This window comes from Carcharodon carcharias, chromosome 8 (genome assembly GCF_017639515.1).
Source record: "Carcharodon carcharias isolate sCarCar2 chromosome 8, sCarCar2.pri, whole genome shotgun sequence".
NCBI lineage: Eukaryota > Metazoa > Chordata > Chondrichthyes > Lamniformes > Lamnidae > Carcharodon > Carcharodon carcharias.
The window spans coordinates 21,206,031-21,233,404 of NC_054474.1; the positions used below are offsets into that span (position 1 = coordinate 21,206,031).

Sequence of the window (27,374 nt, forward strand, 5' to 3'; positions counted from 1 at the left end):
GACGTTTCGAGTCCTCATGTCTGTCGAAGGGTCATGAGGACTCGAAACGTCAACTCTTTTCTTCTCCGCCGATGCTGCCAGACCTGCTGAGTTTTTCCAGGTAATTCTGTTTTTGTTTTGGATTTCCAGCATCCGCAGTTTTTTTGTTTTTAACACATCAGTACAGTTGGTTATAGCTCCTTTGTGAACTTTGTTACTTTTTTTGGAATGGTTCTTTTTTTTTTAAGATTACTAATTTTTTTTAAATCATTCTTTTTTTTAAGTTTTTCCATTTTAATTCATTCTTTTAAATTTCTTCCATTTTAATCATTCTTTTGAAAGTTTTCCATCTTTTTTCCCTCTATATCCACGTAAGTATAATTTTTATTTTTTTTTATGTCATATTGCAAACCATTCCATTGCAAGACTTTATTTCAAATGTGAACATGCCTCTATTAGAAATTCAGATACAATCAGTAAAACAGAAATGAAGACATAAATTCAAACGTATAAACTGTTACAAATTCAGCAACAATATCACCCAATGAAGTAACATTTTACTGAAAAGTGCAAGAAACTTGCACCAAATTCACATTTTAGCATAAACAACCTAAAAATACATTGATGTTCTACATGTCCACAATTCTGAATAAACTCTATTATACAAGTATTTAATTACAAAAGAAAAAGATCATAGGATATCAGACTGTTCTTCCCCACAAAAAAAATCTACAATAGCAATTTTTAAACAGCTTCAAACAGCTGCAATGAGTTTCCTTTCACACAATGCTTTTATTTTTGTTGAATCCACCTAGATATTTCCCTTGAAGATCCCTCTTCATGATGGTAAGTGCTGTATATACTAATTAAAGAGACACAAGTAAAGTGTAGCCTTCCCTTTATCACAATTTTCCAATCGCTTTCTAATTGACTGGTGCAGGGCTTTAAACGGAATGAAGCCAAAAAAACCAGCAGGAATAAGATCGAAGGGAACAGAGAGGCCGCAAGGAGATAAAACAAAAATAGCATGAACAAAGGTTGCAGGGATCCTTCAGCATAGCTGACAAAAAAAAATGACAAACTCAACCAACAAGGCTATTCACAGATTAATGTATCAAAGGGCTAAAACCAAGCTTGATTCCAGCTAGGTTAGAAGACTAAGCTTTGGCTCCTGGTTTCTAGCTAAGCTTTTTATAAAAGTTATATGGAAATGACGTGCTGTTTGCTTGAATTGTACAAAATAATAGTGCAGGTGAAGTGACATGCGGCAAGGTAGATACCTGGCAGTAATTATAAAGCATTGGCTAGAGGGGCTCAGATGACACTGCAAACCATGAAACTTACAAGCAAGCATTCCCTCCCATCTCTTATTTTAAATAAACAATTTTCTGATACCATAAATAAATTCCAATCTTGAAAATACTCTCTGGTATCTTTCATTCTGATGAAAAGAAGGAGGGAAAGGAGGGTAAACCCATTTCTGGTTACTTATATCAGCCATGCCATATAATTTATACCAATTACATTTTCATAGAGAAGCAATCATGAATGCCTTAAGGACAGTTGTGCAAGATGCCACAACATTCATGAATGGATGTTATTGAGGATTCCATTAACAGACCATCATTGCAATTAGCTAATATTAGAATAAAATGGTTGCGTTTTGCAGTGATCTAGGAAGTCACTTAGTTAGTATATATCAGGTGTGGATCGTGGTTGAACAAGTGTGATGGTAAGTGTGTTACATATTTATCACAAGATGGCACTGTTTCCAGTTCTTCACATCTAACAATTTTATCTTCTGAAATAGTAATCAAAACTAATGCTCAAATATTCCAGGCAACAGTCACTTTTTCCTTTTATAAAAAAAAGAACTGTAGAACACAGATGTTAAAAATTCAGAATTTTAAAGATGCCAAAAGATATTAACCCTTATAGTACAGAACTGGAATCTCCCACAATCTAGACTTATGACTTTCAGCACGGTCAAGGTACAAATGGTATAATTAAGTTTTTTTAAAAAAAATTAAACCTCAAAAAAAGGCAACTGCAAATGGTCACCCTTTATACAAACAAATTTTTTTCACATCTGTGTTTCACTAGAGGTTTTTTCTTTTTGCATATGCAGTAAGCTCTTTTGATGTTTCATTTAAAGCTGCATTTCCACATAAATTGAAAATCAAGATTAGTATGCAGTTAAATGTGTACCTATTAAGTGTATATTTATTTAAGAAAATTAAAATCCTGAAGTGTTTGGCATTGGCACTGTAGTATTTCTGTTTAGCAAATATTCTTGTAGTATGCAGCTTTTTGCCTTCGCTCGACATATTATTAGGTCTACAGACGTTCCGTATAAACTTTGTGACTACTATTATTTCTACAGTCTAGCAAATGGTAACAAAATTAGAACAGCCAACATTTTACAAATTACTCTACTGGAAGTAAAAATATACAAGAAATTATGCAACAGAATTTAATATTTTACTCTGGACTCCCTTTGAGGCAAACATGTTATTTGGGCAAGGAAATAAAGGAATGCATTACAGTATATGTTGACTGAATGCTACTTGATGCATCTGCACGAAGATTACAAATATTAGGACTGCCATTGTAAATGAAGCATTCCACATGATAGAAAATGACTCGTAACAGGATATACAAAGCCATTTACTTGTAAAGTTGTTCACGGAAATCAAATTTCAAGCGCTTACCCAGATATGTTAAGCAAGAAGGAAATAGCTACTTTCTTTCCCTCCATAGATCTTGATATGTAAAAGTCTGTTCAACCTGCTCTTGGCTGATATCCAAACACCTACCATTCCCAGTATGAGTTACAGGATAGCAAATAGGATTGGTGGCTGAAGAGACTCCTTGATAATAAAAATCTCTTCTGTATATGAAACATTTAAAGGAGCAATCTTTTCCATCAATGACCAAAAGTATTGTCTATATAACATCTACATTGGCAGTTATAAGCAATGCTTATATTTTTAAACTGTTAAAGAGCTGATTGAAATATAAAAAGCAATCTTGCTCTTTTAATAGAACTAGCATCTTGAATTGAGTAAAGAAGAGCTGAAGTTGAATGTATGAATCCATTGAGGTACAACATCACTCCCCTATTCAGCATATCATCAGTGAGCTATCAAATGTGATGCGTTCATTACCAAATGTAACACTTTAACTGTGCTAGGGTGATAGCAGAGTGAACCAAACCGAATAAAAATAGATCAATAACATATGGCCAACAGAAACTATAGGAAACTCAAACAATAAGGGTGTGTAGAAATCTCCATTTTTAAAAAAATGGTTTCAATAAATAGAAAATCAATAAAAAATATTTAGTTTAGTATTGAAATTTTGATTAGATGGGCATTGCAGCTTTAAATGCATTTAGCTTTTGTAAACATTTACCATTCATATACCTCATTTTCAAGGATTACTATATTCTATCCAAATAAATTCAGTACTGGTTAACACCGGTCATCTTGGTTCTACAGTATCTTTTTTGCTTACCAGAAGATCACTATCTGGTTCACCAAAACTACTGAGGAAAAAGTTAAAACTCTTTAGGTTTATATTACATTGAATCCCCCCATTAATATAGTAACCATTCTATTGCCCTTCAAACCAGAATTTTTTATATATATATAGAACTCGATACTTTCTATAAATTCACTCTCCTTGCAAGATGTATTCTGGTGTTTTAATTTTTTTTTTAAAAGGAGAAAAAAAGATCTCTATCAAAAATTTACTTACAGGCTTAAATGTTCTTTCTTTCATCAAAAAAAAGGCAAAGTATATACACGATTTTAATATACATTCATACAAGAACCTCTGCTACAAGCAGAATGTACATCTGGTTATTCCCTATCTCCCCTATTTTTTTCCTGAAACATTCTGTGATTTTCCTCCTTTGGGGCATGTATCCTAAAAGCATTGAAAGCAAAATACTAAGCTTTTTGTAATTTTCACAAAAATGTTGCAAACCCATTTTTTTCTTTAAATACAATAAAAATGTTTCTGTAAAATTAGTAAATATATTTAAACACAAAAAAATGCACAAAAGTTCATGACAATAGAGTGAAAGTTCTAAATCCCATCATCGTCTCCAGGAGCGGGATTCATCATCATCTTCTTCATCATCATCATCTTCACGAAAGAAAGGATCCACAGGTTCTGAAGCCTTGGGGAGGGGAAGAAAAAAAATACTTAATGGCACAAAGGTTTCTGGACAGCTAAACCTTAATATACATTATACATACCCAACAAGCAACCCAGATCTGATATAAAGTGTCTGGTGGGATAACAAACACTTTAACAAAAGTTATAAACTATATATACATAATCCATAATCTACCACCTTTTCCAGATACAAACTAAGCAAACAAAATCAATGTATGCACAGTTGGTACAAACACGTTCGAGTATTTTTCAACTACTATATGCTTAGCATTATGAAGGAATGGAATAGAACAAATCGTTGCTGGTTGAGGTGCCTGGAACAGGGGAGGGGGTGGGTTGGGGATTATAGATTCAAGATTAAATGTGAGATTTAGAACAGAGACCAGATGAAACTGTTAGGATTAATTTAGATAGGTCAGTAAAGAGATATTGAGAAATGGCAGAAAGATGGGATCAGGACTACCAACAGTCTGGAGTCAAATGTCACCAGAGCTAGGTTGGGTGGAATGGCTGCTTTTGTTTTTTAATTTCTATGTTATTCCACATATTAGACAACCAAGTCTGAAGATTATAAAACAATCAAATCTGTTGGAAAATCAATAAATAACTTTAAAGTTATTGATTGCATAGTAACAGAATTCTAATTGGAAATATTACTTAGTACTCTCAGAATCGCTACAGCACAAAAGGAAGCCATTTAGTCTATCATGTTTGTTCCGGCTCTCTGCAAGGGCAACTCATCCAGTCCCACTCTCTCGTCCCTTTCACCATAGCCTTGCAAATATTTTTTTCCTCAAATAGTTATCCAATTCTTTTTCGAAGGCATATCTGCCTCAACTACACTCCCAGACAGGACATTCCAGATTCTGACCATCTGCTGCAGAAAAAAAAAACATTTTCTCATGTTGCATTGCTTCTTTTCCAAACACCTTAAATTGATGTCCTCTGGTTCTCGATCCTTCCGCAAATTGAACTTTTTCTCAGTGTTGCTTCTGTCCAGAGTCCTCATGATTTCAGACACTATCGAATCTCCTCTTAATCTTCCTTTCTCTAAGGAGAACAGACCCAGCTTCTCCAATCTAAGTAACCGATGTGCCTTATCCGTGGAACCATTCTTGTGATTTTTTTCTGCACCCCCTCCAATGGCTTCCCAACCTTCCTCAGGTCCCTAAAATTGGACACATTACTCCATTTGTGTTTTATACAGATTCTTCATAACTTCCTTGTTTTTGTACTCTATGCCCCTATTTATAAAGTCCAGGATTCCTTATACTTTATTAACCACTCTCTTCCTCTGCCCTGCCGCCCCCAATGATTTGTGCACATATATCCCCAGGTCCTTCTGCTCCTGCAGAAATGTAGTACCATGTAGAAATTCTCCTTTGGAATTGTATCCTTTATCTTATCTTGCCTCCCCTCATTCTTGCTACCAAAATAAATCACTTCAAGTTTCTCTGCAGTAAACTCTATCTGCCACTTGCCCTCACAGGCTTAGCTTGAAGTTTATCACTACCATCCTCACAGTTCACAATATGTCTAACATTGATGTCATCCGCAGATTTTGAAATTATGCCCTATGTACTCAAGTCCAGGTCATTAATATATATCAAGAAAAGTAGTGGTCCCAACACCAACCCCTGGGGGAACCCTGCTATACACGTTCCTGTCTGGAAAACAGGTGTTCACCACTCTTTTCTGTTCCCTGTCACTTAATCAACTTTGTATTCATGCTGCCCTTCTATTCCATGGGTTTCCACTTTGCTGACAAGCCTGATATGTGGCACTTTATCAAATGCCTTTTGGAAGGTCATGACTACCACATAAAATGCATTACCCTCATCAACCCTCCCTGTTACTTCATCAAAAAACTCTATCAAGTTGGTCAATCACAATTTTCCCTTAACAAATCCGTGCTGGCTTTCCTCAATTAATCCACATTTGTCTACGTGACCATTCATTTTGTCCCAAATTATCATTTTTAAATAGCTTTCCCACCACTGAAGTGAAACTCAATGGCCTGTAGTTACAGAGCTTGTCCTTGCACCATTTTTTTGAACAAGAGTGCAACATTTGCAATTCTTTAGTCCTCTGATTAATCCTGTGTATCCAAGGAGGATTGGAAGATTATGGCCAGTGCATTCACAATTTCCTCCCTTATGCCCCTCATTATCCTGTAATGTATCTCATCAGGTCCTGGTGACTTATCAACTATAAGTACAGCCAGCCAGTATTTTGAAAGCAAGTCAAAAACTGATGTAGGAAGTAAACTGTCTAATGATAAACGAAACGGAGATTAAACTAAGAGTCAAATTGGACTCAAAACTTTAACTCTGATTCTCTCTCCACAGATGCTGCCAGGTCTGCTGAATTTTTCCAGCAGTTTCTGTTTTTATTGGAGCATTAAAATGTCCTGTGATCCAATATAAGTAAAAAGTTGAATTGGCTTACGAATCCCTAACTTTGATTTGGAAAATTTAGGTAGCAAAATTTTTATCTGGTGTCTTACTCCAAAGGCCAACTGCAGGAGCGTTCAAACATTTGTCTATTTGGGTTTCAAATATATCATGGAGGCTTGGAGGCCAGTCGTAAAGTTTAACTCTATGCTTCCATTACTTCACATATATCTCAAGTTGCTGATGCTACTAGATCTAGGTTATTCTGGTTTAAGGTTTATTTTCTGAGCCCTTTCTAACTTCAAGTTCCACAAGCTGTCAATTGGAGAAATTAGCAAATAGGAAATATAAACATAAAAGAGGTCAGAATCGCCGGGGGTTCGACAGCTGAAATGTCACAGCTTGGAGACCATGTAGCCCGACACCCAATTGTAAAGGCATTGCTTGAGATACTACTAATCTGTACAGGTCAAAATGCCCAGAGTCTTGCTCTTGAGACAGCCAATCTCGGTCAGGGCAGCAACTGGGGCATTACAATTCTATCAGTACAGGGTGGTGGTGGAATCAGCCAGAGTTCCTGATGGTAATTGTGTGGCTTATACTAGAGCCATCAGCCAAGGATGGAATGAGGATTGGCTGTTACACTTTCTACAATAAGAACAACCCGCCGACAATCTGCAGAATTCTGGTAAAAGGTCACAAACCTAAAACGTTAACTCTTTTTCTCTCCACAGAAGCTGGCTGACCTGCTGACTATTTGCATCATTTTCTGTTTTACTGCTGACATTCATCGTTCAGGTCCATATTTTAACAACAGAAATTTGTGATAGAAAAGAAGGGCTGCTGCTGCTACTCATGGGACACACTCAACAAAGAACAGTACCTTCAGCAGATGATGGGAGAGAATTGACAAGAACAAAAGGCTCATCAGGGAATCATTGTCTTGTGATTGACAGGAAAATGGTGGAAGGAGATACTTGGGGATAGTGGAGAGGCATAGTTCATATATCGTCAGAAGAGTAAAGGTCACATTGTATGCACATGGCATAAATATAACTACAGCCTCGTATCAGTTCAGGCATTATCAGTGCCAGGGTGCAAACAAAAAAAAAGTAGAGAATTACAATTTGGGCAACATAGCTTATGGTGCAAAGTTAGGGCTTGGACAATAAATTTTGATAAAGAGCCAACCAATTTTATTTGCAACCCTTTAAAGCTTTGTGTGCATTATTAAAGAAAGAAAATGGAATTCTACTTTAACTAAACAATGGTACATTACCTATTTCTCCCCAATCATCACACTTAAATGTTTGAAATTAGCATTTTAGATTCACTATGCAAATATTGGCCTCCGATTTAAATAACATCATACAAGATAGAGCTTTGTTTATTATAAGGTATCTGCTTCTGTCAACTTAACTCCTCCCAACAACTATTTCAGCAACTCCTGCTTTGTTTCCATTAGCTGCTTTTTTTCTCAAAATGTTTTCTTAGATTTTGTACATTCTACGCAATCTCTAATCTTTCAGATACTTTAACAGTATGCAAAGAATACAATGGAAATATTCAAGAATGAATCGAGGTCCACAGGCAGTTTCAAGTCTTTTCAACTCAGCCTTTGTTTTGTGGCATATTTCACTTCCCACCCAAACGTTGTGGTCCTCAGTCACATTCACCAGCAACTCTATTCCATCCTATGTTATCACTGACAAGATGCACATCTATGAACCCTCTCTCACTTGGGTCACAACAGGCCTGATGGTTCAGAAACCCCAGAGACACCCTTCTCTGACACCTTTAAATGGTCTGGTTGGCTCTGGCACCACTTCAACAGTAGCAATGGATAACGCTCAATCCACAATCCCTTGCTCTTCCTGTCTTCAGTGTTCCATCCTTTCCAATTGTATAACCTAAACAATAACAGTACATGCTCTATTCTATGAGACCTGCTTCAACATCAGGGTCTGTTCGAAGGCTGCCAAACAGAAAACTGTCCCATTCAGAGAGAACCTAGCTTGCTTTCTCTTTGCACAAACTCCCAGTGCTCTGAACTGCCAAAAAGATAAAAATAGGTTGACCCCATCCCACTGCAATTAGCTTTCTACTTCCCCTATGTTTCTTAGTTGTTCACCCCCATGGCAACCCCAGGTCACATGGGCATTTTTTTGGAACTTAATGATGTCATAATCAGGAATCTAATTAATCCGCTTACAATATGCTTACTAGCCTACTTTGTTCTTAAAGGGACATTGCACAAAATAAAATTCAGACTCTTCCCAACACATGGGTCATCAAAGGTTTTGCCCAACAAACCTCAAGGCAACAATGCTTAGAAATACTGAAATAAACAAGGTGGTGAGCTAAATTATTTATATTGAGGGGCAGATGTTAAGTTTCCTGCAATTGACTTCCAAGAAACTAGGATACAAAAAGAAAAGATGAAAGTTATAACTTGTTTCATTAGTTATTCATTATGGCAAAGGCCACTTGCAAGTCATCTCATTTATTTAACCACTAGGTTATTAGTCGAAAACTGGCACGTATTGTTTTCCCAATGCCAAAGAGATACAATTTGTAAGTGTAAGACACTTTATTGTTGAAACAATGCACAATGTCTCTCCGTACCCAGAAGAGCTGTCCAAAAGGCAACTCTCTAACAAAATCCTAATTAACAACCCTCAACAATTTTGTGATTGTCATGATTTCAGTTATGTAATAATCTAGATGAGTCCGTGAGTAGATATTGTGGCCGGTGACCTCAGAATCACAGAATCGTTACAGTGTAAAAGGAGGCCATTTGGCCCATCGTGTCTGCACCAGCTCTCCAAATGAGCATTATGACTCAGTGCCATTCTCCTGCCTTTTCCTCGTAACCCTGCATATCGTTACTAGTGTGGTGCTGTTACAACCACAGCCTGTGAAGAATACTTTGCAATATATACTTCAAAATGCTGCAACGCTAAAACCAAACTTAAAGTCTCTTCTTCTATAGTTGATTATTTCTTCTGATGCATGTCCAACTTCTGTGAGAAATACCCCACAGGTTTCTTAAGTCCCAGTTCATCTTCCTGCAGCAACACAACATCAACACCCACATCACGGGCATGAACAGCCATTTTAAACTGCTTTGACTAGTCAGGTGTTGCTGGACAGGTATAGTGGTTAGTACAGCTATCAAGCTGTCAAATGCACTCCTGGGTCCATTGGAATCTCTTGTTCTTCATCAATAATCCAGTCAATGGAGCAACCAGACTGCTGAAAATTTGCATGAATTTCCGATAAAATCCACTCATGCCCAGAAATCTCAAAACTTCCCGTTTCATTGTAGACACTGGGAGCTCTACAATAGATTTTACTTTCACATCTCATGTGGCCATTTGACCATGTCAACAGTGTGGCAAATATGTAACTTTCACCTGCAAATTCACTTTTAGCCAAATTCATCACCAAATTACCTTTCTGTAGTCAATCAAACAGTTCCTTTAAATGTCGGAGATGCTTTTCCGAGGTTTGACTGAGTACCACTAAGTCATCAATATAAACAGCACAATCGTTCAGTCCTTAATCATTTTGCTAGTCTGTAAAATATTGCTAGTGCAGTTTTCATACCAAACTGCATTACTTTGCATTGATATAAAGCACCCGGCGTCACAAAAGCTGATATCTCTTTTGCCCTTTCCAATAAGGGCACTTGCCAGTATCCTAGCAGCAAGTCAATTTTTATGATAACCACCGGCTGTCCCACACTCTATACAATCCTCCAATCATGGAATAGGATATGAATCCGCCTTTGTTATGTATTTACTTTGCGGCAATCAATACATAGGGCAGGATTTTATCGCCGGCAAGCAGGGGGCGGGCCCACTCGCCAACGTGTAAAAGACACGTCATCCCTCCCCATTTAAATTTTCAGGAAGGCGGGGGCGCAGCAAAATCAGCTGTGGGTCTGCCGACCTGTCAATGGCCACTGGAGGCCATTGATAGGATCAATTAAGCAATTAAAGGACATGCCCATCAACCTTAAGGTTGGCGGGTCATGCAGGAGCCCGGCAGCAGCTGGAAAAAACATGAAACCTCAACCAGTGGCAGGATGAGGTTTCATGTAGGGTTTTAAAAATTGTAATAAAGTTGTTCTGTAAATTATGAACATGTCCCAACTCATGTGACATTGTCACATGGGGGGACATATAAGGGAATGTTTTTCTTCCTATTTTTAATATTTTTAAAAGTTCCGGCGATCTCCCTGAGGCTGCACTTAGCCTCAGGGAGATGAGTGCGCTTTTTCGTGTGCAAGGGCGAAAGAGCGCACTCTCAATTTCTGGGACTCCCCCCCCCTGCCCGCACTGGGAGCGCATAGCGCTTCCCTGCGGAAGTCACACTGGGCAGGCCTCAATTGGTGGCGATTGGCTCTGCGCCTGTCCATGATGGGTTCAGGCCTGTCTGTCCGACAAACAGGAAATCCTGCCCATAGTCTTTGTGATCCATCCAGTTTTGGCACTATTATAATGGGTGAACTCCAATCACTGTGACTGGGCACTAGGATGTCATTTTGAAGCATAAATTCAGCTTTTATCCACACTTGAGCCAATTTTACTGGATTTAATCTATATGTGTGTTGCCTTCTTGAAATGGAAATCCCCACTTCAACATCGTGCTAAGCTAAATTTGGTCTATTTTCACAAATTGCTTCGTGTGACTGCAACAGCTTTTGTAAATCACTTCAAAAGTTTTCTGGAAGGTAACTTAATATGACATTTAGATTCTTAAGTGCTTCCTCATTGTTCAGTTTAATCAGACGAATGTCAATTTCAGAATCTTTAATTTCTGTTTCCTTTTCCTTACTTACCATTACCAATATCTCCTTCTGTTTATCCTCTCTGTCAAAGTACATATTCAGCATGGTTACATGGCACACTCGCTGACTCTTTCTTCTATCTGGGGTACTCACCACACAGTTTAGTTCATTCAGTCTCTTTTTATTCTGGTAAGGTCCACCAAACCTTGCCTTTTAAGAGTTCGCCTGACAGTGACAACAGCAGTAACATGTTTTCCCCAGCTACAAAAATACAAGCTTTTGCCCTTTTATCTGCATTTGTCTTCATCACTTGCTGTGATATTTTTAAACATTCCCTAGCTAGCAAACATGCCCTACTCAACCTTTCCCTGAATTTTGTCACATAATCCAGGAGAGTAGTTTTAGAAATCTGATTTACTAATTTCTTCTGAATCAGTTTGTGTAGTCTCCTTACTTCATGACCATAAACTAACTCAAAAGGACTGAATGTGACTCATTAGAGGTGTCCCTAACAGCAAACAACAAGAATGGGACCCTCGATCCCAATCATGTGGGTAGTCTTGACAATATGCTCCAATCATAGTCTTTAAAGTTTGATGCCGCCTTTCTAGGGCACCTTGTGATTCAGGGTGATAGGCTGACAACCTAAATTGCTTTATTCCTATAAACAGCTGTGACATGAAATTTGAACCCTGATCTGACTGTATTTCTTTTGGTAATTCAGAACTTGCAAAGAATTTGGCCAACTCTTCTACAATCACCATTGTTGAGATTTTCCTTGAAGGCATTGCTTCTGGAAATCTTGTGGATACATCCAAGATTGTCAGTAAATACTGATTCCCACTTTTAGTTGTAGGGAGGGGTCCTACACAATCAATCAGGACCCTGTTAAAAAGGTCCCTCAAATGCTGGAACTGGAATTAAAGGTGCAGGTTTAATGACTGTTTGAGGTTTTCCTATCACTTGACACGCATGGCATCTTTGACAGAATTTAACTACATCATTATATAGTCCGGGCCAATAGAAATGTTTTTGCATCTTAGCTTGAGTTTTCCTAATTCCCAAATGTCCAGCTATTGGAATTTCATGAGCCTTTCTCAAAATTTCATTCCGGTACCCAGATGGTATAAATACTTTGTACACTATCGTTCACTTTTCATCTGCCAGGACGTGAGGTGGTCTCCACTTCTCATTAACACATTGTTTTTAAGGTAATAACAATCTAGAACGTATTCTGCTTCTGTTTCAGAATAAGCTGTCTGGTATAACTGATTTAAGTCTGGATAAAAGCAAATACTGCGGATGTTCGAAATCTGAAACAAAAACAAAAATTGCTGGAAAAACTCAGCAGGTCTGACAGCATCTGTGGAGAGAAAGACAGAGTTAACATTTTGAGTCTGTATGACTCTTCTTCAGAACTAAAGGGAAGTAAAAATGTGGTGAAATATATACTATTTAAGGGGGGTGGGATAGGTGAAGCTGGATAGAAGGCCAGCGATAGGTGGAGGCAAAGGACAGATTGCGAAAGGTGTCATAAACAAAAGGTCAAAGGGGTGTTGATGGTGGTGGTACTGGCTAAAGGAGGTGTGAATGGTGACATTAAGAGTAGAAGGCAGGATGAGCAAGTGACAGATGGCCCTAGTGGGGGCGGGGTGGGGGGGAGGGGAGGGGAGGGGATGGTGTGGGAGAAAAGATCAAAATAGGCTAAAAGGTAGGGATAAAACAACGATTGGAAATAAATTTTTAAAATAATAATGGAAATAAGTGGGAAAAATAGTCCAAACATCTCTTGGCCAATTCAATTTTATAGCTATCTTCTCAAATTAAGTGAAATACCTTTCAAGTCCATTCTCCATAAATTTAAGTACTAACTGAAGATTCTTAGTTAAATCAAATTCCTCAAAGAAATAATAGTCACCTGAATCACTATCTCTCCTTTCTTCCTTTATTCTAAGTCTTTCCCTAGACAGGGTATACTGTCCCAGCTCCTCCTCTCTCTATACTACAGCTCAAGCTTTCACATTTCCATTCCTTGCACTCATTGTTTTTCTTTATCTTGTTCCTCTTTTTCCCATTGAAGCTTTTTCATATATATTTCTTTCAATCTATCCCTTTCTTTTTCTTTCTCCTTTCTAACAAGTTTTTTATTTCTCTATCTTTTACTTTTTCTTCTAATTCAATTATTTTCATCCTTCCTACTTTCTCTTTCCTCCAGTTCAAGTTTTTGCCTAGCTCTTTCTATATCAAGCTGCTTCATTTGCAACAAAAAACATACTATCTTCAGCTGTGACACACTTGTTTCACGTGTCTCTTCCAGCTTTAAATGCTGGGCAAGTACTTTAACCATAGCAGCTTTATGGAATTCTGCTTTTATTTACACCTGCACTTTACCTGTTAACATTCTCAACCGAGTTTTAGCCAGAGATTACAAATACTCCATTGTCACATCTTGCACACCCAGAAAAGTCTGAGCAATTGCCAAAGCCATTTTGCAGTCCAACCATTTTAAAAATCCTCAACACAAAACTCCTGAGTTCAGTATTCTCCTCGTACTCATATCCTTTGGGTTCACAAACTCCAAACCAATCAAGCAAAGAGTCCCCAAATTTGTCAGAGCCTCAGCCGGTGTTATTCACTGAGTAGGCAAATTCCAGAGGGAAAGCTGCCTTACTGATCATAATATTTTTTTTTGTATTTGAAAATGGGGGCAGGGGGTGGGGGGAGAACTACTAATCCCAGAAGCATAGAATCCCAGTAACACTTTTGGGGTTTTAAAATTGGAAGATTTATTAATAAGAAAAAAAAACTTAAGCACACAAGATTAAAATTACAGTTAAACAGTCTAACAAAACATTTCCCCAGAAATACCCACTTGGTCAAAACACACAAGTAAACGACTTCTACTTGGAAACAGCTCCCTTACAGATTTTTAACCATAAAAATCCAGTTATATTACCCAAGGCAAAAACTGTTGCTACTTTATTAAAGTATCACACAACTTCTCACTCTCTTCCAACCTGCTGTGGAACTGAAGGATTTGGAACCAGGCTGCTTTGTGGAAATAAATACTTTTCTGGCTTGAAACTGGATGGCTGCTTTGAATTCACAACTTTTCTCAGCACAGAACTGGTCTCAGGGCATCTCCCACACAGCCAACACAATTAAACTAAACATCTTTCCTTAAATATCTTTTTCACCTATGACCTTAGACTCCATTGTTCCAAGCACCTCTTTGAACTCAATTTTTCCAAAATATAAAAATCTTTCATGTCTACCTATTGCCTCCACTGCTGGGTAAATTAAAATTCAATAACCTTCCCTTGTTTACCTGTTGAACCTTTGTAAATTGTAAAAGTCTCTTACCACTTCTAAACTCCCTTTCAAACTTAACAGCTGAAAAATCAAGTTCCTATTTATCTTATAATGTAAATTTCAAGCCCAACCTATTTACTTGTACGTTCAACTTTACCATAGCCTCTCATTACATGTGCATACATCGAGCGCCTTTACTTTTCATCTCTCTGCTACCAAAACAAGCTGTCTTTACTAACATTTCCCCAGTTTAATTGCATACCCACACCCAATCACAGCCTTCTTTACAGAATAACAATATTTCCAAAAATATTTTTAAAAAATCCATTTTCATAGCACTCAGAACTGTACACAATACTTCAGCTGAGATCTAACTAGTGTCCTATACTTCAGCATAGCCTCCTTGCTTTTGTTCTCTATGCCCCTATTAATAAATCCCAGGATACTGTATGCTTTATTAACTGCTCTCTCTACCTGTCCTGCCACCTTTAATGACTTATGCACATATACACCCAGGTCCCTCTGCACACCCGTTAGAGTTGTATCCCTTATTTTATATTGTCTCTCCATGTTCTTCCTACCACTTCTCTGCATTGAACTTCATCTGCCACCTATCTACCCACTCCATCAACTTGTCTATGTTCTTTTGAAGTTCTACACCTGTCCTCCTCACAGTTTACAATGCTTCCAAGTTTTGTATCATCTGCAAACTTTGAAATTACTGTCTACACACGACGATCTAGATCATTAATATGTATCAGGAAAAGCAAAGGCCGCAATATTGGCCCCTGGGGAACTCCACTACAAATCTTCCTCCAGCCCGAAAAATATCCATTAATCATTACTTGCTGTTTCCTAATACTCCGCCAATTTTGTATCCATGTTGCTATTGTCCCTTTTATTCCATGAGCTATAACTTTTCTCACAAGTTTATTGCATGGCACTGTATCAAATACCCTTTGGAGTCCAAATACAACACATCAACAGCATTACTCTCATCAACCCTCTCTGTTACCTCTTCAAAGAACTCCAGCAAGTTAAACACTACTTTCCCTTAAGAAATCCATGCTGGCTCTTCCTAATCAACCCACATTTTTCCATAAGACGATTAACTCTATCCCCAATAATTGTTTCTAGAAGCTTTCCCACCACTCAAGTTAAACTGACTGGTCTGTAATTGCTGGGGTTATTCTTACAACCTTTTTGAACAAAGGTGTAATTTTTTCAATTCTCTAGTCCTCTGGCACATCCGCTGAGTCTAGAGAAGACTGAAAGATTATGGTCAGTGCCCCTGCAATTTCCACTCTCACATCCTTCAATATCCTTGGATGCATCTCATTCAGTACTGGTGCCTTGTCAACTTTAAGTACCAACAGTTTATCCAATACCACCTCCTCCTTATCAATTTTGAACCCTTCTAGTGACAAGAGTTTCCTCCTCTGTCACAATGGCCTGGGTAGCATCTGCTTCCTCGGTAAACACAGATGCAAAGTATTCATTCAACGCTCCAGCCATAAATCCCCTTTTTGGTCCCTAATCTGTCCTACTCCTCCTCTTACTACCCTTTTACTATTTATGTGCCTATAGAAGGTTGGGATTTCCCTTTAGGTTGGCTGTCGGTCTTTTTTCATAATCCCTCATCGCTTCTCTTACTTGCTCCTTCACCTCTCCCCTGAACCTTCTGTGTTTAGCTTGGTTCTCAATTGTATTTTCTACCTAACACCTGTCATAAGCACACTTTTTCTTCTTCAACTTAATTTCTATCTCCTTTTCCATCCAGGGAGCTCTGGATTTGTTTGCCCTACCATTTCCTGTTGAGGTAATATACCTTGACTTTGCCCAAACCATTTCTTCTTTGAAGGTAGCTCATTGTTGAGCTACAGTTTTTCCCGCCAACCTTTGCTCCAGTCTATCCGGCCTAGCTCTGTTGTTGCCCCATCGAAGTCAGCTCTCCCCCAGTTAACACTGGGTTGCCCATTGTCCTTTTCTATCGTCATCCTAAACCTTATGATGCAATGATCGCTATCTCCTCAATGTTCCTCCACTGACACTTGATCTACCTGGCCCCATTTCCAAGAACCAGGTCCAACAGTGCATCCTTTCTTGTTGGACTGAACATATACTGCTGTAGAAAATTCTCCTGAACACACTCTAGGAACTCTTGCCCCTCTTTGCCCTTTACACTACCACTATCCCAGTCTATATTCCAGTAATTAAAGTCCCCCATTATAACTACTCTATAATTTCCCTGCAGATTTGTTCCTCTACATCCTTCCCACTAGTTGGTGGCTTATAGACTACACCGAGCAGTGTAATTGCACCCTTTTTGTTCCTTAGCTCTAGCCAAATTGTTTCTGTTCTTGAAGCCTCTGGGACATCCTCTTTCTCCAGCTCTCCTCAACCAATAAAACCACACCTCCTCCTTTTCTTCCTGCCCTATCTTTCCTGAACACCTTGTACCCAGGGAATATTTAACATCCAGTCCTGCCCTTCCTTTAGCTGGGCCTGTTATTGCCACATCATAATCCCGCATGGCAATCTGCACCTGTAACTCACCAATCTTATTGACTATACTTCATGCATTCACATACATGCACAGTAATTCTGATTTAGGCTTCATTACTTACTCCCTTACTCAGACTCCGCCTATTAATTTACTATTCTCTATTCTAGTGCTATCTGTCTCTCCCAGTATTTTGTGCACCTTGGCATAAGACTCTATCTCCTGTTTCCCACACCCCTGTTGAGTTAGTTTAAAGCACCCCCCAAGAGAACTAGCAAAAATGTGCCCATGAGGAACTCAGTTCCAGCTCTGTTCAGGTGCAACCCGTCCAGTTGTACAGATGCCATCTCCCCAAGAGCCAGTTGCAGTGTCCCAGGAATCTTAAGCCCTCCCTCCTACACCATCTTTCCAGCCAAACATTCATCTGCCTTATTCTATTTCTGTACTCACTTGCATGTGGCACTGGGAGTAATCCAGGGATTACTACATTTGAGGTCCTGCTTGCTAAGTTTCTACCTAGGCTCCCTAACTTCTGATTGCAGGGCCACATCCCCCTTCCTACCTAAGTCATTGGTACCAATGTGGACCACCACCTCTGGCTGTTCACCCTCCCCCAGAAGAATGTCCTGCAGTTGCTCTGATAGCCTTGACCCTGGCAGCAGGAAGGCAACATACCATCCTGGAGTCACATTTACTGCTGCAGAAACACCTGTCTGCTTTTCTAACTAACAAATCCCCTATCACTATTGCTGTTCCTTTCTTCTTCCTTCCCTACTGTACAGCTGAGCCATTCATGGTGCCACAAACTTGGCTCTGACTGCACTCCTCTGAGGAACTAATGCCCTCACCAGTTTCCAAAACAGAAAACCGATTAGTGAGTGGGAACCAGGCATTATCTGCCTGGTTTTCTTGGATTGCCTGGCGGTCACCCATTCCCCCTCTGCCTCCATGCTTCTAACCTGCAGTGTGACCACCTCTCTGACCATTCTATCCACATAGCACTTAGCGCTCAGCCTCATGGATGTGCCACAGTGACTCCAGCCGCTGCTCAAGTTTTGAAACCTGGAGTTCAAATTTCTTCAGCTGGCAGCATTTCCTGTACACGTGGTCACCTAGGTCACCAGTAGCATCCATGAATTCCCACATATTACAGGACATGCATTCCACATTTGACCAAAAGCCTGGTCAAAGTGCTTTTAATCTGGTCAAAGGTTTTAAGGAACATCTTACAGGAGGAAGAGGTTTAAAGAGGGAATTCCAGAACTAAGGCGCTTGGCAGTTGAAAGCAATGCCACCAACTGGCGATGCTCAAAAGACTAGAATTGGAGGTATGCAAATACTGAAGCATTAAAGGGCTGGAGGAGATTACAGAAATAGGGTGGGGTGAGGCCATGGTGGGATCTAAAAACAAGGATAAGAACTTTAAAACCAAGGCCTTGCTTAACTAGGAACCAATGTAGGTGAGTGTGCACAGCAGGATAGGTGAACAGGCTTGGTGCAAATCAGGACATCAGTAGCGGAGGTTTGGATGACCTCAAGTTTATGGAGGGTAGAATGTGGGAGGCCAGCCAAGAGTGCATTGGCATAGTAAGTCTACATGTAACAAAGGCCTGGATGAGAATTTCAGCAGCAGATAAGCTTTGGCATGGGGCAGAGTCCACCCATGTTAGAGGTGGAAACAGGCTGTCTTACAGGTGGCAGGAAGCTCATTATGGTCAAATATAACACAAGGCTCAGCCTCCAACAGTTGCCAGGGAGAGGAAGAAATCAGTGGCTAGAGAATGGAGTTTGTGATGGGGGCCAAAGACAATGACTTTGGTCTCATATTTAGCTGGAGGAAATTTCTGCTCATCTGGTACTGGATTTAGACAAGCAGTCTGACAATTTAAAGACAATGGAGGGGTTAAGAAAGGTGATGCTGAGGTACCGCTATGCTTTCAGATAATGTCACCGAGGGAAAGCTTATGGCTGAGAAATAGAAGGGGACCAGAAGTAACAGTGCAGGAGCAGGAAGTGAAAGCATTGCAGGTGATTCACTGGCTATGATTAGATAGACAAGAATGAAATCAGGCAATGCAGTACCACCCAGCTGGATGACGACGGAAAGAAATTGGAGATTTCTATGCTGAAGGTTGCAAACAGGTCAAGAAGAACGAGGAGTGACAGTTTACATTTGTCAGTTACATAGGATGTAAAATGTGACTTTGATAAGAGCTGTTTCAGTACTGAAACATAATTTTAGCCTCCTGAGCAGAAACCTGACTGGAAGGATTCAAACATGGAGTGTTGGGAAAAATAGGCATGATTTTGGAGGCAAGAGCATGTTCAAAGACTTGAGAAGCAAGAGGGATTGGAGGTGGAGAGGCGGTTTATCAGGAAGGAAGGGTCAAGAGCTATTTTACTGAGCAGAGGAGAGATGATGGCAGATTTGAAGGAGAGGGGACAGTACCTGAGGAGAGAAATCCATAAACAATATCAGCTAACACAGGACCCAGGAAGTTCAATGGTCAGGCATTCAGTGATTCAAAGGTCTCCAACTTACCAATTCTTTAAATAACAGCAAACACGAAGCTGAGTTGCTACTTTTAAACAGAATTTTAGCTGTGTGTTTAACCACAAAAAGATAGAATCAGTGGGCAACTTCAAAGCCTAGAAACATCTCTGGTAGTTGAAGGAGGGACAAAAGATTGGCTAATCCAAAATAAGAGCACTGCCTTCTGTTCTTCCACAAGCTTGACCCTGGAAGATGGTTTCCCTTTCTACCAGAAGCAACTGTGTGGGGATTGGATCTTACAGCACATTAGTGAAATAAGCATTTATCACTGCATAAGCCTAGCCTCCTCTGGCACGTTAGCTCCATCAGAATTGTAAGTACGAAAAGAAAATAATTTTGCTTGCCACATTAATAATTTAGGAACAAGGTGGACATGGAAATGCTGGCCTTCACCTTGTTCTAGATTAAAACAGTATTTATTTCATGCTTAGCTGAGTTCAGTGTTGACCATCTGTAACTACAGTCAATTCCAAACATAAATTCAAACATGAAGTTACTCAAGCTACGACTGCCTAATGACTTTTCCCCAAATTTATTGTGCCTCATGCTATGGAAAATATTTCTATACCTACTAATTTTCTTCATTAATTTAAGCAGGTTAGATTGTATCACCTTGCTCTTTTTCTCATCTTATTTTCAAACAGATTGAGCTTTCTCACCTACCTTTTATATCTTAGTGATGTCAGGACTCTCTCCATTAGCTCTCCATCACTGGTAAACACTACGACAAAACTTGATACAACACAAGGTCTTACCAGTGTATTAAAGAGTCACAGCAGTGCTTTATTTCCCTTAAGATTTATTAGATCTACTTAAACAGTTCTAATATTTTATTTAGCTTGGCAATTGCATCAATGCATTCAACGTGCGACTGAAATAATGCTAACATCTGTCATCTTATTTAATAATGTTCTTTAATTGTATTTGCTCTTTCCGGCTCACAACCTTAATGTTAGAAAATATCATTAGCCATTTATTTGTCAAGACTGAACGTCTGTCTGAATTTTACCCCTCCCGTCAAAACATTCTTCCTTCGCACAAAATTCAGCATTATTCACACTACTAATAATCTTGATTATCATACTCCAAGTATAAAGATTAAGAAACTAATTGGATAACTATTTCAAAAATCCAGCACTGGGATGATGGGCTGAATGGCCTCTTTACATGCTGAAAGATTACACAAGAACATTTAAAAATATTCCATTTGGCCCTATGAACCTTCTCTGCCCTTCAATATAATGGCTGATTTTCTACTGCAACTCCACCTTCCCACATTATCCCCACATACTTAGGCTCATTTAGTATCCGAAAATCTATTGATCTCTGTCTTGAATATTCTCAATATCTTCTGGGGTAGAGAATGTTAGGTTCACCGGCTTCTGAGTGAAGAAATTTCTTCTCATCTCAGTCCTAAAGGGCCAACCACTTATTCTGTTGGACTCCAGTTCTAGACTCACCAGCAAATGGAAACATCCTCCCAACATCTACCCTATCAAACCACGTAAAAAATGTTATATGTTTCAATGAGATTACCTCATATCCTTCTGAACTCTAGGGAATACAGGGTTGTCTTCACAGACCCTGAAGGCATTGAATGGTGAAGCAGGTTTGAAGATCCAAATGGCCTACTCCTGCCCCTATTTCTCATGTTCTTAGAGCAATCTCACCCCAGGAATCAATCTAGTTAAGCTTGATCACACTCCCTCCAAGCTAGCATGTTTCCTTGGGCAAAGAAACCAAAACGGTACATGGTAGTCTAGGTATGGTCTCACCAAGACCTTATGTAATTGCTATAAGACTTCCATACTCTTACATTGCAATTTCTTTGCCATAAAAGCCACACTGCCATTTGCTTTCCTAATTACCTGTTGCACCTTCATGTTAACTTTGTGATTCATGTGCAAGGACACCGAGTCCACTCTGAATATCAAAATTTCCCAATCACTCACTATTGAAGAAATATTGTTTTTCTATTTTTCCTACTACTTACCCCACATTATATTCCATCTGCCATGCTCTTTCCCACTCACCTAATCGGTCTATATCCTTTGCAGCCTCTTTGCATCCTTTCTTACTTTCCCACCTAACTTCATATCAGCAGCAAACATGGATACATTACACTTGGTCTCATCTGATAACTGATTGTAAATAGCCAAGACCCAAACACTGATCCTTGTGGTACTCCAATAGTTATAGCCTGTCAAGTCAAAAATTACCCACTTATTCCTGCTCTCTATTTTCTGTATGTTAACCAACCTTCTATCCATGCTAATAAATGACACTCAATACCATGAGTCCTGACTTAGTCTAAGGGCCGGGATTTTCCAGCCCTGCCATAGCAGGGCCTGCAGTGGGGGATGTGGCAGGCCAGCCAAAAGTCCATTGGCTTTCAGCAGTACCGGGCAATTCCAGCAGTGGGCAGGGCCAGAAAGTCCCACCCAAGCTCGTGTTGCTTCTTAATTAATGCTTTTTGAAGATCTAAAACATTATATCCACTGCTTATGTTTCATGTGAATTTATAAACTCAAAAAATACTATTTCCATCTAAGTTGATTGTTTTTCTAAGGGCCCTGTTACCATATTCCTAACACTAGATTCCAACATTTTTTGATACTACCAATGTCAGTCTAACTGCCCTGCAGTTCTGTTTTCTCTCCACCTCCTTTATTGGATAAAGGGACTGTATGCTCCTTTCCAAAATCCCATCAGGTCCAGGGAATTTATTAGCTTATAGTCCTTTTAATTTCTCCAGTACTATTTATTTACTAGTAAAGAAGTTCCTCATTCTCATTAGCCCCTTGGTTTCTGACTATTTTCAGAATGTTTGTCTTCAACCGTGAAGACAAATACAAAGTATTTATTTAATGTCTCTGCTATTTTCTTACTCCCCATTAGAATTTCTCCTGGCTCTGCCTCCAAGGATCCCACATTTAGTTTTGTTAATCTCTTCTTTACATATCTGAGTGAACTGTAACACACCACCACCACCATAGAAGCTTTTACAATCAGTTTTATGCCTCTTACCAGTTTACTCTCAGATTCTATTTACTCCCACTTTATCATTTTTGGGGGTCATCTATTGCTGAATTCTAAAGCCTTTCAAGTCTTCAGGTTTACTACTCTTTTTGGCCTCTTCCTCTAATCTAATACAATCTTTAACTTCTCATTAGTCACAGTTGAACCACTTTTTCCATGAGGTTTTTATTCCTTAATGTATTTATTATAATTTATGAATTATTTCTTTAAGATGTTTACCATAGCTGATCTACTTTCCCAATAAGAAATTAAAGGGACTAAAAGCTGATAAATTCCCTGGAACTGATGAGTTTTTTGAAAATAGCAAACATAATCCCATTATTCAATAAGGTGGGAGAGAAAAAAGAGAACCAATAGGGCAGGTAGATTGATATGGTAGTAACAAAATACGCCAGAATCTATTGTTAGGAATGTGATTACAGTATCCTTAGGAAACCAATCAACAACAACTTAAAGGGAAATAATGTTTTTTTGAGGTTGTAACTCGCATGGAGCATAAGCAGTGAATGTAATGTATTTAGATTTCCAAAAAGCATTCGTTAAGGTGTAACACAAAAGCTTATTAAACAAAGTCAGGGCTCATGGGGCAGAGTGTAATTTATTAGCCAAATAGTGCCTCATACCTATACTGCTTATTTTGTTCAGATTTAGGACCCTGGTTTTGAACTTTAATTAAACCACTCTCAAGATTCTATGATTAGGAAAAGCCCTAGTTGGTCTATGCTTTTCTTTCCCCATAGGTCTATAAGCTGGTAATTCTCACCATGTGCAAAACAGAAGCATTCAAAGTTCAGCTTGATTTATATTCTTGAATCAATTTGTGAAGGAGTCATAGTCAACTGAACTGATTAATGAAAAAGAAACTAAAACACTTCTTTGCTGGCATTATACTGGCAATTCACATTTTTAATTTTTTTTTACCATTGTTCTATGACACTAGGTCAAGAAGAAACTTTTGCCCAGCATCATCTTTAAAGAAAGGGGCAGATGCAGAAGAATGTTCACTATGCCCAAGTAAGAGTAAAAATACCTCTATTTGGAGGACAGAGAAGTCTTCTAAAACTTGCCCGTTTTAAGGTGTTGGGCATAGTTCAGTAGGCCTTAAGGTATTCAGAGTCTTAGGTAATTCAAAAGTAAGTGTTTATTAACTACTAGAAGCTATATACATAGGTAATAAATGTCCAAGCTAGGAGCCGTCTCCATGCCTACTTCTACACATAGCTCTCTCCAAGACAACACTGACCCCTAAGTGCAGGTCACGTATTCTCTTACAGCATTGTGGGTGGTACTGTCCTCAGTCCCATGTTAATCCTTTACGTGCCAGGCCCTTATACTACACCTCCCCCAAGTCTTTATCCAAAGTATTTACAAGTTATCCCAGTTTACCCCACATATTACATCATTACCACTACCCGCATCCCCACTTCCTGAAGTCATCAGCTTACAGTTTCAGGCAGTCTGGAGGTTTTATAACCCTTCCATATCTTGTTCTAACTACTGTTGGAGGAGTGATAGGCTCTGTCGCTACAGATAAACTTTGTTGAATCGGAGATTGTTCTGGCATCTGGGTGCCTCTTCATCATTTTTTTTGTTCCTTGATATTGAATCGCTCTTTGTCAATTCCCCAATTGCAGTGATAGATGGCAGCTGGTTTATCCCATTCTTTACGGTGTTATGATCCCAGCTGATGTTACTATTGGACAAGTCAGGTCCCAGGGCGGAACCTGGTGTGCTAGATCCTAACTTTTATGTTTCGTTTAGAAACGTGGAGAGCATTTAATGAACAGATTCACAGGAGTCTGCTGGTGTACTTTTAAAAGAATGAAACATTTATTAAACAAGAAGAAAATGAACTATATTACACTATTCCTTCATCCACAACAATATCTTTACAGATATACACAGATTCGCAAGGATAACAAGCTACAAAATCTATCTTATACTCTCATGTTCAAAATAAGGAGACATAAACCAGAAACACCATACTCTGAAACCAAGTAACAGATGCCACCCAAAGTAAATGTGATGGATTTCTCATCAACTCCCCCAGATGCTTGTCATGCCATGAGCCAACAGGTTTCACCGATCTCCATCTTTCACACAAGGGTTTCCAATTTCCAACTCTTGAAGAACTCGCCTTGGAATTTTCTCCCAAGCTACTTGGACATCTTCAAGAGGGATCTACCTTCAGGGTTTCAACCTCTCCTTCTGATGTTCCTCTCCCCTGGATCGCCACGTGCTTCAAGCTTCACTTTCCACCCACTCTCTCTTAGATACTCAGCCATGCCAACAAAACACCATTTATTCACAGGCCCGTAGTAAGGAGTCACCTCTGCCGTCTCCTTGGATCTCCTAGCTTTTCGCACGCCGACTTTGCCTTGATTCTGCTCCCTGCAGCTTTGTCTTTTAATTTGGAGCCTTTTCCTTTGCTCCTTACTTGCAATTTCACTGAGCAGAACTGGTTCAGATTCCTGCTGTTTCCCCATGACTTCACCAGCTTTCTGGCACCATCTTCTGCCCAACTCCCTGATTTTGGGGACATTCTTCTTTTCTTTGGAATCTGCTCCCTGCAGCTCCCTTCTTGACTGCTCTGGCTGTTTCTGTGGAACGCCCCTGCAATTTCAAACTGCTTTTCTGCTTCTCCCTGTCTCTGTGAGCACCCTATTGCTCAGCAACAGCACATTTTTTTTAATACTTTGTTTTTAACTTCCCTAAACCACTAACCCCTCCTTGAAACACAAATCTCCACTTCAAGGGTTATAAAACCTCATTAAAATGCAGGTATATAAACAAACCCACAGACTTGCAGGCAACATTCTAAATTGACCAAAACCCAGGTTTCCCCTTCCTTAACACACATACAAAAATAGAAATTAAATTTAAAGCCAGAGCTTACTCCTAACACACACAAATACTTAAAACTATATCTATTTCCTAACAACAGGGTGGACAAACTGTGGGCTCATCTCTAGTTTTTTTTATCTTCTTCCTTCATGTGGCTTGGGCTCTTCCTGTTGTGTGGGCGCGACTTGGTAGTAAGCTCACCTTTGCATTTGACTGTGATATGCTGTCATCAATGGATGGTTGATACATGGTTCCAGCATAGTTTGTGGCACTGTCATGCTGGCTGGGGATTGCAGCATCTGCTCTGTGAACTGAGGGTTTCTCTCTCCAACTGGCGTTGGAGCTGGATCTTGAGGCTCGAGGGGCTGAGTGGTCTACTCCTGCTCCTAATTCGTATGTACGTTCTTGTTGCTGGTTCCTCTCTTGATTGTCAACTACTGGCGGCGTCGTGGTAATCATCCGAGTGGTTGGCTGGTCCAACGAATGAGGGGTTCCTGGCACCTGTAAGAAAGTAGACAAACCTGTTCTGCAAAGAGAGGAGATAATTCAGAGCTGAAGTCTCAGTTGAGAGAATCTTTCTTGTTGGAGCTCTCGGGAACTTGCAGATCTGTATAATTTACGGTAGTGGTTGTCTTGACATCTTCTGTCATTTTGAGGAGATTCAGGGCTACATAGGCATCTCTGCTCAAGAGAAAAAAAGACTGGTTACGGATGACGTACATCAGCTCAAAAATTTATTTGCCGCCATACCTTAATGGTTCCAGAATTATTCCTATGACTGGAATCCTGATTCCTCCAAGCCCATAAAGTGCTGTGTCTGTTGTTCATAGCCAGAGGTCACTCAGCCAGTTTTTTGTACGATAGGCCCATAACGCTGGCTCCTGTGTCTAAGTTAAAGTTTGTAAGTTGGCTGTTAACAGAGATGTCTGCATTCCAGAACGAAAACCCTTGTTCTTTGACCTCACCCAAGAAACATGGTTGTGTCTCTTCTTGGTGTGCTGTCTCATGAATCCTCTTGGGATCTTCTGCATGTTGTTTTAGCTTTGTGCAGCTTCCCAAAGTGTCCTATTCGGTTACATTGAAAGCATTGGGCTCAAATTGCCAGACACTGATCACACCTTTGGGGGAGCTTTGCTCCACAGTGCTGCATGGTCACGCTATTGGTTGGTTAGGGTATTGCTTCCCTTGGCTTGGACTGTCCCTGTTTCTGTGCCGTTTCACTAGCTGGACAATGGAGTTTACTTTGTACCATGTTTTGCTTTCTCCCTTTAAAATGGATCTGTGCTGCAAACAGATTTCAGCCTGCCTGACAATCTCAATGGCCTTCTCAAGGTTTAGATCTTCCTTCTCAGGTCAGAGTGCGCCATCCGCCACTTCCTCACCTATTCTAGCTGTGATTACGGTGACCTGAAATCTGAGCTAATCACAGCCTTGAGCCATTCTGTACAGCTTATTAATGAAGAATGCTCTCCTAGCTGCTGGACACAGTTATTAAATTTAACCTTTTTGAATGATTTTGTTGCTTCTGGGGTTAGAATAAGCATTGAATAATTTTCAAACTTCATCAAATTTTGCAGATGATTCCTTGTCTAGCTATTACATCATCGGTTATCAGGACTACTGAATAGTGTTCAGTTTCAGGTGTTCAGGCGTCGACTCGGGAATTGAGTTTCACGGACTGTGACTAAAACAGCAATTTCAGACCACTGCAGTATTTATCTTTTTCCAGGACTTGTGTTGTCCAAGAATTTTAAACTTTTAGCTCACCCC

At 39.5% G+C, this 27,374-nt stretch overlaps 1 protein-coding gene across 2 annotated transcripts in view; it reads right to left on the bottom strand.

The window, feature by feature from the left end:
* Positions 1–269: 269 nt before the first annotated feature.
* Positions 270–27,374, bottom strand: part of rbm27 (RNA binding motif protein 27) — a 163,209-nt gene continuing 136,104 nt past the window's right edge. For both annotated transcript variants that reach the window (XM_041193308.1, XM_041193306.1), the window contains one exon: positions 270–4,165. In XM_041193308.1, coding sequence (XP_041049242.1) covers positions 4,082–4,165 — 84 coding nt within the window. In that variant the 3' untranslated portion in view covers positions 270–4,081. The remainder of the gene's footprint in view (positions 4,166–27,374) is intronic.